The sequence below is a fragment of the Thermobia domestica genome, chromosome 7, assembly GCF_964235325.1.
Source record: "Thermobia domestica chromosome 7, izTheDome1.hap1.1, whole genome shotgun sequence".
In the NCBI taxonomy this organism is placed as follows: domain Eukaryota; kingdom Metazoa; phylum Arthropoda; class Insecta; order Zygentoma; family Lepismatidae; genus Thermobia; species Thermobia domestica.
The window spans coordinates 133,917,271-133,929,604 of NC_137460.1; the positions used below are offsets into that span (position 1 = coordinate 133,917,271).

Sequence of the window (12,334 nt, forward strand, 5' to 3'; positions counted from 1 at the left end):
TTTGCTCCACCGAAGCCGGAAGCTACAATGTTGCCAGCTCTTATAATAGAAAATTTACACCAATGAATTTAGAAAATATTACTAGAAATTCTTACTATTGCTGAGGGCACTACATAACATACAAGAACCCTACCACAACCTTATACAAAATTATTTTTTATGAATAGTTCCTAGCTATGCTAGACAATAATCTAGTAGAAGATTACAACTATTTCCTGCAAAAGTATTTTAGCAATTCATCAAATAAGTTAAATTAGAATAATAATTCTTTTAGTCCGACATCTTTTCAACAAGCTTAGACACGAACTAATATTTGTAATTCTCATCAACCTTTTTAATTGCAGGTTAGACGACTTCCTAAAGTATCATACATGAATCTTGATACCAAAAGTACCATTCCAGGAGACTTTATGAACACTCTGTTTGGTTCTTGTGTATCTCATAATTCAGCTTTGACGGCGATTACCAGGTAAAGCATACCATATTTTCTAACTCGTTTAAAACTCGTTTAAAACTTTTTAAATACTAAAATGTTTTGTAGTCCCTTTATTTGTGAAAATGTAGGTTTTAATACAAATATCCGTTTTATGACACAACTATAAATTGTATTTCCTTAACTTTTACAGAAGTGGTTATGAATATGCGGAAGAAATGGTAAAGAACAATTCACTTAAGAGTACTGATATACCTCCCGCAATGGCTCTTTTTTATACACCAGCAGGGTCGAGGGTAAGCAATACTATCATTTCTGTATCATTTGGTAGTCAAATGTACTAATAAAAACATCAAAATATTGTAATATTTATATTAAATTATTCCTGTACATAATAATTATTTATATTATTTCTATTACGTTATAAACCTCTTCGAGTATGTTTGAATTTAATTTATAATTATATGATTTGTGTATAGTTCATCTAAGAAGAAATTAAATCTAAGCAGAAACAGAAACCATTTCCTCCCAAATCCCATTCCCAAACACTTTTTGTTTAAAGAATATTACATGCTTTTCCAAGTTTATTACGGTTTTGCTGAAAGTAGCGAAAAATGTAACGAATCACATAGAAGAGGGAAAATACTATTATTTTAACTTTAGTTATTAAAATTAAACATTCTGGGCACTTGTTAGCATAATACATTTAACCGAAACTATCTCTTAACCATCTGTATTGCAGTCTCTTTAGTTTGTTGAACGTGCTGTTTGTATCGATTTGGTATCATTAATTTCTTACACTATCATTAATAAAATATATTTCATGTATGTGCTTGTTAAAAATGTTTATGTGAGATTTTGTCAGGGAAAGGAATGCTTATACAGTTGTAACATCGATTTTTTCAGCTCAAAGGGGCTGTACGTGTCTTATTGGTATGTTGTTCTCAATCACAATTAGCCTCTTACCACCAATACGTTTTCTGCTTATATTGAGAATTAGAAGTTTAAGCTAGTTAGGACATGACCGTTACACGTGATATCAAGTGTACCGTGATATCAATGGAAAAGTAATATACGATGTTTGACAAGAGGCCAAAACCAATATATGAAAGAGCAAGTGGCACAGAAACACACAGCAATTGTCAACTATAATTCATGTCTCATGTGAGTTCATCCTGCCCATTGCACATCGTTCTCGTTTGATATTGCCAGAAACGTTTGGTATAAGATGTGACCATCCAAAATGGCTATTCTGGTTGCCCAGCGTGCTCCGACACTGTAGATGTACCAATAGAGGAGGTTGTATGTGGCTTATTATGAATAAAATCCCACAGTCAAAACCTCGATGAGTAAAATTACATCTACATAGACTATAATTTGTCCGTCATCTCGTTACACCATATAAAAATTTCTGGGTTGAAATAGTAACAAAAATAACATTTGATAATAATGGAAAGGAGTAAGAAGGAAGACGTAGGTAACAAGGGATTAAAAACGTTTAATGTAGACAATGAACTGTACAATATCGATTTGTTATAAACGAATGAATATATAATTGTAAAATATAACGATATTAAGGGGAAGTGTTCCCATTCAAATCACCTTGCTCAAGCTATTTTGTGTGTGTGAGTTGTGAAGCCTGTCGCCGGAAATTCAAAGTGAAGGGTAAATAATTTGAGATCACCAAAATACTTTCGGTTACAGAGATATATTTCTGTCTATAAGTCCCTCAATTAAAATAAATTGAACCTATAATAAGTTATCGATTCTATTTTTTAGGAAAAAGGAGTCTACCTCTCCTATTTTTACAACATTCAAAGCGCCAATGTCTTTCTCATTATCACGGACCAACAGTTGAAGATTTTTCAACATTTTAATTTATTTCCTTTACTGTTGTTAATAATATCATTTTCAGTACATGCGTATCCTAAAGGAGAAGAGTGAGTTCAAAATTTGTGAAAAAAAACAATGTAGCAAGCGCATCAATTTAAGAAAATGAAACTGAAAATGTGAGAAATAAGTGAACAAATATCTCAGTATGTTCCGGCATTTTGCTTTTAATTAGAAAGGGGCAATATTTTATTTTCTAACCACATTCAAATTGACTTTCTTACCCTCAACATTACGTCAAAACAGTTGAAGTATTTGAAATGATTTTTTTGTATAGTGTACTGTATTCAGATTTATTTTTCGAATTGTAGAGAGTGTTCTCAGCGTTAAATACGTTTGAATTCAGAATAGTAATTTTCCGTTATAAAGATGTTACAAAGAGGTTTTAGGGAAAAGGAGATTGTTCATTACTATATCTACGAGTGTTTGTGAAATAGAGGGATAAGTAACGTAAATTATGTATTGTGTATGCAAAAATTTGTGTGAATTATGGTAATGCCCCTTGCTGAGAGGTTCCATAGGCCCCTATTCAAAATTGTCTATAACTTTTTAAGCACTTAAACAATATCCATTTAAGAAAAAAAACATTGTTTTCTTCAATGATAGAATTAGTATGCATTGGTACAAATTCCACGGAAATCCTACGGTTATCCAATAGTTTTCGAAGACTATACAGCATACTTCTGAAGACACATCAGCGATAAGTTAAAAATTAATATGTGAATTTGCTACTCCAGTTTATTAAGAGGTTTGATTTTGTACGATAAACTTAAAATTCCTTCCATCCACAGATGAAGAGGTTGCAGGCTGTTAAGCGAGGACTCCTTCCTAGTCATTCAAAAGGGTCATGACACATAAACCAGCTTCTTGGAAAATGCATGTCGAGCTATGCACGTCTAGGACGTGCAAAATGAGAAGGGGTCATATCTTGCATAAAAGGGGTCATATCTTTCATGAGGTCATTATAATTGTGAATACAAGACGTGAATACAAAAATAGTAAGGCACTGTTTTGCATTCGATGCGTTACGAATAACGTCTGGATCTACAACTCTCGTATATGTTATGCAGGGCTTACTGTGACTTTGAGCAATATTCACTTTTTTCAAAAATCACGTTCAGATCCTCTACCTCCCAGTATTAACAATTGTGCAACTTAACCAGGGTCTCAACATGAAACACGGCTTCATTTCACCACAAGATAATAAACGAAAGATCGGAGGAGTCCTAATACTAAACAAATATAATCTTATCATACTTCAATTGATAATCACAGTCTTTCGACGAGACTTCATGACAGTAAGGTGGTTTATATGAACGAAAATTCAAGATTTTCCTTAGAACAGTTCGGATTATTTGTTGAGTTAAATCATTTTAAGGGGATGCTTGTCTTTGTGATTTGTAAAGATGTCAAATTGACAATTTCTGAACTACATGTATAATATTCTTCGTCGTTTATGTTGAGGGGTGAACACTCTAATACCTGCTACGGAATCTGCGTACAGTAACTCCAATGAAAATTAATTATAAGTTTGTTTTTATCGGGGCACGAGGTTTCACATTTGTCCTCCATCTCTTTACTTCAATTATGGAATCACATGTCTCATACCGGGATGTCAGGTTTGACGTTGCACCGTATACCGCACTGATACCCGCAATGGCATCAGGTAATAAATTCTATTATAAAAATAAAATTAATTTTGTTTCATGAAATTTATTTAAGTATTTAAAAAGTTCGAAACAATTATGTATGTTGTAAAATAATTTCAATTGGGAATTAATTACTACTCACCCTGTATATTCGTATATACTGTTATTAAAAATAATTAAAATTATAGCATTGTATTGTTGATGTTATGTATTAAGGCAAACTTCGTACTACATGAGAAACAGCAGATCGGGTCTGTGCAATGAACTGAACAGATTGTGACAATGTAAAACGAGGAACTTCTTCAATTACTAAAGATGATAAATTATTTTTGTTTGTGTACTTGATGCGATAGCGAAGGAAGCAGGAAGGATATACAATACGCTTCCTGCTTCCTCCACTATCGCATCAAATACACAAACAAAAATAATTTACAATAAAATATGCAATATGTTGTGGCAGAAAGTATCTAAGATGATAACTGCCTGCAAAATACGCGCGTCAAGAGTGCCGACCACTTAACTACCACATGCACCATACACTGATAATTAAATTTAATCTGCTCGTAAAAGATACCTAAGTTACTCACTGGGTTACAATTTAAGCTTGATGTGAGAGGAATGACTTACCATTTTCTAAATTCACAAAATCAAACTTTGTGTAACGACATCAGTGGGTTCCTTTAAATTCTGGATATACCTATACATACTTAATTCCCTACAAACTATTCAAAATATAGAATCAAGAAAGCACAACGCGGTTTCGGAAAACAACATTTTTCATAACTGAATATCCAAATCTTTCAAAGATTTATATTTATTTGACAGAAACATAAATCTGTTATTTCGAAATTTTGTTTTAAGACTTAAATATAAATACAATTCTAATATATATATATATATATATATATATATATATATATATATATATATATATATATATATATATAACTGAGTATATATTACACATCTTTATGTCTTTCTTTATGTAATTCTAGGTGTTTTTGAGTTCTTCCTACGAATATCCACAAGGAATCTTAAATAACATCTTATACCAAGGCGCAACCGGAACCGGAAATTTTCTTTTATTTGCAGTAGACATTATAACTACCGTTAGTTCTCCAAGGATAAGGAATCTTACTCCAAAACAACGTAAATGTTACTTTAAGCAAGAAAAGGCACTAGATGTTAGTCCAGTTTACACACAACATTCATGTAAGCTTCAAAGAGAATATCAGCCTATCATGGAAATGTGTCAATGTTCACCACTTGTTTTCCAATATCACGGTACGTATGATAATTTTCTTAAATCATAAGTACTATCAGTGGCGTAATTAGGATTTTGTTTTTGGGGGCTTTTCTAACTTTATTTCTAGAAATGTGAAATATCTGCAAGCTATTTAATTTACTTTCGGGGAGCTTCAGCCCGCAACCCTCCCTTAAACACGCCATTGAGTACTAGAATAAACATACGAATACATACAAGGAATGTGCATGAAACGAAGTCCGAGTCAAACATAGTCCATTCGATAAACATAACAAAGATATGATTATGTACCAAAAAAATTAGGTGCCATAGACAACGAAGTAAGTCCCTAGGGCCCATTAAACCTGTTAGTATAAAGACAATCGTAGACTCGCAGTAAAATAACTACTATAACAATACTGTTTATTTTAAAGACTTTGATTATAGTCCATTGTCTTCAACATGAAACAATCTTTTTACAGGTAAGAAATATCAATTTTCTAAAATGTACAATTGGAAGCTTTGGGGCAAAAACCAGTTAAGTCCAAAAAGTGAAAGTGTAAAGGAGATTGCTTCACAAGGGTTTCTCTTCAAACTTGGCACATGTATACTAGACCGAAAATAAATCAAAACGTATTTTTTCTTTCTTTCAAAACATACGTTAACAGGTGCGAGGGCTCCTTTTCAAAAGGAGATCCCCTCGACTAAAGGGGACACATTAAAAAAATAAACTTTGCCGAGGCAAAGATGGCTTCAAAGTAGGAAATACAGCTTTTGTCGTTTTTGCGAGAAAAGTATTATAGTGGGTAATTGCCCGCTTCGAAATGACAAAGGACTTCACAATTCTTATGGAAATTGCTTTCCGGTGGAATTGCTTGAAACCGAGATATGTTGTAGATATGGTGTTCCTGAGAAAAAGTCTTAAGGGGCACAACCACAAATCACTTACTGCTTGGCCACTACAGGGCTACATTTGGAAAGAGAGAAGATGACAACATTCTAGATTTCGGTAAAAATGAATAAAACCGTGACATGCCGCAGATGTTGTGGTCCTGAGAAAAAGTTTTAATGTGCATAACCACCAATCACTGATCGTTTGGCCACTACAGGGCCACTTTTTTGAAAGCAGGGAAGATAGTGATATTCTGCATTTCGATGAAAATAACTGATACTGTGATATGTTGTAGATATTGTGTTCCTGAGAAAAAGTCTCAAGAGGCAGAATCACCCATCATAGACCGTTTGGCCAATACAAGGACACTTTTTTAAACGAACAGGAAGTATTGCGGATTTCGGTGTAATTGCCTGAAACTGTGATATGTTGTACAGCATAGTCCGGATGTGGGCGTACCCGTAATTGGTGTTTTCTGACGGGTTTAGGTATTACCCACATTTGTTCTGTAACATTGGCTTGGCATGGAGCACTAGCTCAATTCTGCGATTCACGTGCGTAATTACCTAAATCAGAAAGCTTTCTGGCCGCTGGATTGGAAGAGGTTGTGCCACCACCAGCTCCCTTTGCGTGGCCTCCAAGACTTCCGATCTAACGACATCAGAAAATGCTTTATGGGGTTCGTGATTCAGGAGTATCTAAGCAAAACATCTGCGAGAACGTGGCGTAGAATTCAGCTGTGTTATGACATGGATGGTCATCATACCAATGTTTATGACTCTTAAGACTCTTAAGAGTTCAAGGTAACTTCGTACAGACATTCTACCATAACAAACACTATACTGTTGAAACATAAAGGTGGTACGACCACTTCCGAATCCAAGGCCACACTTTTTAAAACAGCAGAAGGTAAGGATACTCTGCAATTTTGGTAGAATTGTATGAAACCCTGAAATGTTCTATCCCACAACTAGGAAAAGGGATGGGGAGAGTAGCGGCCAACATAATTTCAACATAGACAACATTCAGATGTTCATCTTGCGGTACAAAGCAAAACAGTGGAAAGCCCTAGACAATGTTTCTCAGGATCATGACATCTACAACAAATCACAGTTTCATTTACATCGAAATAAAAAATATCGTTACACCCGCTTGTTTTTTAAAAAAATCTGGACTTATAGTGGCCAAACGTAATAGTTCGATTATTGTGTACATTAAGACTTTTTCTGATCGTGAGAAGATCTTCAACATATCTTAGTTTACTCAATATTACCGAAATCCAGAGCATCATTATAATCGGCTGTTTTCAAGAAAGTACCCTGCAGTGACCAAACGATTAGTGATTTGTGGTTGTGACCTTGAGACTTTATCTCAGGATAACAATATCTACAACATATGTATTACGGTTGCCCCATTGCCCCTATAACCCTTTTCTTGCAAAAAAGACAAAACCGTATTTGCTACTTTGAAGCCATCTTTGCATCGTCAGAGTTTAGTTTTTTTAATGTGACCCTTTTAGTCAAAGGGTTCTTTTTATGAAAAGGGACCCTTTGTATCCCTTAACGTATTTTTCGAAAGAAACAAAAAATGCGTGTCGATTTACTTTCAGTCTAGTATATATATGTACTAAGTTTGAAGAGAATCGGATGAGGAGAAATCCTTGTGAAGCTATCTCCTTTACACTTTTACTTTTTGGACTTAACGGGTTTTCTTCCCATTTTCTTTTTTTTTTAATTTTCTAAAATTAGGAAATTGCAAAAAAAAACATTTTTCATATTTCTTTAATAAATTACGACATTGTAAATGAACTTTTTACCTTTATGAGCACTCAGAAATTGGACATTAGTAACAGGCCAAAATAGCCTAAGTGCCAACAGCTATAATGTTCAACTTAATATGTACACCATTATTAACTTTGACCATATCTCGACCCTATGAGAATTACATAAATATCGTACAAGTAATTTTGCTGCTGGACATTAAAATACTGCTGTACATTTCCACTTGCCTACTTAAAAGTAATGTCAAATTTCATTTATACCACTGGATCCATCTGATGACTAGAAAAAAGGCCTATGGTATGATATGGGAGAACAATGCCCGATTCCCTTCCTAAATGACATTAATCAATTTACGACTAAATAATATGAATATTTACTTTCATTTTTCCTAACTTCCTCTTGTTGCATGGGTTTGGTATCCATTTTCCAGATTATTTCCAAAAATACATTATATGGAAGAAAAATCTATGAAGAGAAATGAGAGATGTCCGTTGAGAACTCTTCGAAGTGAGAAGTGAGTTTGCTTTGGGAAGAACGAATTTATGTAGACTTGATCTCTTTCTCTGTTGCCATTTCTTTATTCTTCTCCATCTTAAAACTCGAATATCCTGGCACCTGTCGGTGATCATTGCCAACAATAAGTTTTCCAAGATGGGCAAAGTAAGCGTTGGAACTAATCGTAGTATACACGACTCTTATTAGTTACTCTGGAAGCATGAGTGCAAATCGAGCATGTAGCCACAAGTGTCGTGTTCCGTTGGTGAGAAAAAAGTTCGCTTTAAAACCAAACAACATTGCTAACATACTGTGGAAACAAACCAACGAAGTGATTCTTCAGGATTTTTGGTGCTAATATGTAATGCAAGAAATAGTCGTCTACAATCGGAATATAACAATTGGTCTAGGTGTTTCTCCAGAAGATCTGGCGGACACAAACCAAATAAAACGATTCGTTAAATGTCCAAAGGTATTGCTGATCGTTAGTGAACTGTTTACAAAATTAAGCTTCCGACTTCTTATCAAACATTGCTTTACATATTATTATTGTCGTGTACAATGTTGTAGTTAATGTACATTTTCTATTATTGCACGGCCGATTTCAAAATTAATTCATATCGGAGCACTTAATTGAAATTTTCTTTGTAATATAAACGGGTCTAAAATAAATTGTTCACGATATACGTAAAACGAGCTGCAATCTAATGTTGACAACATATTTTTCACGTTGAAACATAAAATACAGTTTTTGTTTTAATTGATTACCACTTTTAACCACATAGGGACATTATCCCGTCTCACTTTGTTTTTCCGTTTTGTTTTCAGCCTCAGAATGCTTCAATGAAACTTTGACAATAATCTTAATATCTCAATACGTTTAACATGTTTGCTATTTGCATAATCATTCATATTTTAATATTTTAAATACAGATATCAGTATATTTAAAACAAGACATTTACTAACTTTTATTAAGATGTTTGATAATTCTTTGAGTCGACAATTTCATGAATAGGTTTTGAGTGTATATATTTACTTCATATTATAATTAAATAAAGTGATGAAAACGGAACATTTAAAACATTTTGTGAAAAGTATTGATTAGTGTTTTCTTTTTTTTAAAAAGTAAGAATTAAAAAACACTATAAACGCTTTCTACGCACTTTGAGTAAAAAAAGTTATCATACAGGTGTTTTAACCATACCTCGTTTCTCACACCAGTGTTAAAAATCCCCTTCTCCCCTCATCAACTCATCGTTGGAGAAACATGGAAGATATTCAACACAGGAAGACAACATGGTTTCAACGTGTGAAGAAACGGAAGATAAGGAAATCCGATTACAAACATTCAAGAGGATCTTCTCACTCCATGAAACATTTGGATTAGATATTGTTCATGCAGGAACCTCATCATGTGGTAGTTAGTGAACAAGTTTTTAACTATTTTAAATAGCCCTTTTTCAGTTGCAAAACCATTCATCATTTATGCAAGTAAGTCTCACACCATATCACAGTGTTGCCAACTAACTGATTTTAAATTTTTGGTGAAAAACCTATTTTTATTCATATCTCATTATACGGCCAGAGGATCTCAACCTGCCTCCATGTGCACTAAACAGGTCGTTCCCTTTCGGACCCCAAATCTATAACAGCCACGAGGATATAGAAGTATTTTTTGTGGGAGTTCTGTATATTTCATAAAGACAGTGATTATTATTTTCAATTTGTACTTTATTCGGCGACGCATATAAGTTCTTTCTTCGGTGGGAATTGCTCTTTCCCCACACAATTGAACAAAGAAGTCTTTCGTTGCTTTTTCATATATATATTTAAAACATTGATTTTGGTGCGAACATTTCAGTTAGTGACGAACCATTTCAGTGTTTCTCCCTGACTTTTTATATGCATAGTATATATTCTATAGTTACTGGGAACTGACTCAAGTGCTTTCTTTAATCGCTTGCGAAACATTAGAATAGATTAGAGCAGACTAGACCAGAACAGGTATTCAAGTGACCGGAGTGACGCCGGTTGCGTTGGTTTTGCAATCCCTTAACTGTACTTTCTCACGCCCGAGTTATCGCAGTGTCTCGTCCATTGTGGGTAGTTGACTAAGATTAACATAAATTATTTTCCGTATTCTGCTTGCATGTGCATACAGGTGCTTTAACTGAGTGTTTTTTGGAATTAACTGCCAACACTCTTCAGTCGACATTGCAGCACGCACCTGGAGCTTTGGTGCTCAGGGAGTTGGACTCCGGTATTGTACGCAGCAACCACGCACGTTGCGTCGGGAACCAAGTATGATTTTGTGTTAAGGGGCATTAGCTATTATCCAGCGAAGGACGTTTTCTTACGGCTCGCCCCCAACTAGTGAAGTCCCAGGTTCTCAAACCTTGTGCGCTAAAAATTATACACGCGCCCTCCAACATCACCATCTACTTTCTTTTTAATTTGCTGAAGACTCATCTTTAGGCTTCAGGACTTTTTGGTGCAGTAACTGGATTCATACGTGGAATTGTCCCGACAACCTTTCACCCAGTGCTATTCCCCAAAGTGCGTTAATGGCGTGTGAGAAGCATTTGCAGTGAAATCTGAATTATAATCTTATATATATAAATGGCTACAGTGAATTAGAAAGGCAAAGTGTGATTTTAGTGATGCAAATTATCATACATATGCTGTGTTCATTGTTGTGTTCCTTCCTCCTCGTTATTTTTTTATATTATTATTTTTCATATAATAATGTTCTAAAAAATAAGTATAGTGTTATTTAATCTAGTGTGTTTTCGTTGTTTGAGTGAGTGATGTTTGCGTGAGTTATGGTCTGGATGACCGTCTGATCGTCCGTGAGGTTTTCGAGACGAGACACCTAAACCTCTCGGTGCCTAATGCTCGTCTCATCATTGAGAGCGACGAGCGATTTGGAAACAATTTGTAACCTCTTCTTGGAGAGGTCCTTCATCGTCCTGTCCAGGTAAGTTCCAGTCTCAGGAGAATCCTTATTGGTAGGACCACGAACCACGAACAGCGACCAGATTACTGTGAGTGGTTACAGAATCACACACGCTAACCCCTACTGTAAATCGCTGCTTTCTATTGACAACTTTTAGACACCTATACACATAAAGTCATCCGCTTTCTCATTTCGCATTGCATGGCACCCCGTTAGCCAAACATTGGCACGTAGAACAGTATGAAGGTTTCTGTTTCAAAACAAAATCTTACATTTATTTTCGGTGTAAGATTTTTATGCAGATTGTTCATTTATGAGCATTATCTTCTTTGTACTTAACATTAGAGGTATTTATGAATAGAAGTTAGGGAGTAGTTTATGAGTAGAGGAATTTTATATACTTTTAAATATTTTGTTGATGTCTTCGTTGAAAATACAAAATAAACATGTAGGAAGTCTGCAAACACTTTTTATGCTCTTATATAACAAATATGAATTACTTTTGCTGCAGGTAATATGTATATACAGTTAACCCGAATTTTAGTATTATAATACCTTGTACAATATTACACTGCTAATCGTAGTGCTCACGAAAATGCTATGAATAAACGCTTAAAAATTCTGAAACAAAATTCATATTGGTAGACCGTGAGAGTCTGTGGAGAACACGAAGTTCAAAATATAGGAGATTCCAAGACAAAGTAGTCAATTATGTAGCAGAAAGTAAGTACTGTTGTTGTCCTTAATATGTATAAATTTGCGTAAAGCGCACATAATAAGCCTTTTGCATAATTGTCAGTGTACACGTAGGAATTTAGTTCGTTATATTAAATTTTGTATTTTCTGTTCAAGTGAATTCAGGAAATAATACGCGTTGAATTATAGTAAGTGTTGATGACAGGTGTCTGATGTAAAGGAAGTAAATTCCTCAAGAGTAGTTTTCTAGGAACTGACACAGTTCATTGCAAACCCATGACCGGGGGTTTAAGGGCGA

At 34.5% G+C, this 12,334-nt stretch overlaps 1 protein-coding gene across 1 annotated transcript in view; it reads left to right on the forward strand.

The window, feature by feature from the left end:
• Nucleotides 1-12,334, forward strand: part of LOC145689343 (uncharacterized) — a 380,527-nt gene that overhangs the window by 268,772 nt on the left and 99,421 nt on the right. Inside the window, exons 6-8 of the mRNA XM_081763491.1 lie at nt 345-469; nt 627-729; nt 4,968-5,256. Of these exons, the coding sequence (XP_081619617.1) occupies nt 345-469; nt 627-729; nt 4,968-5,256 (517 nt within the window). The remainder of the gene's footprint in view (nt 1-344; nt 470-626; nt 730-4,967; nt 5,257-12,334) is intronic.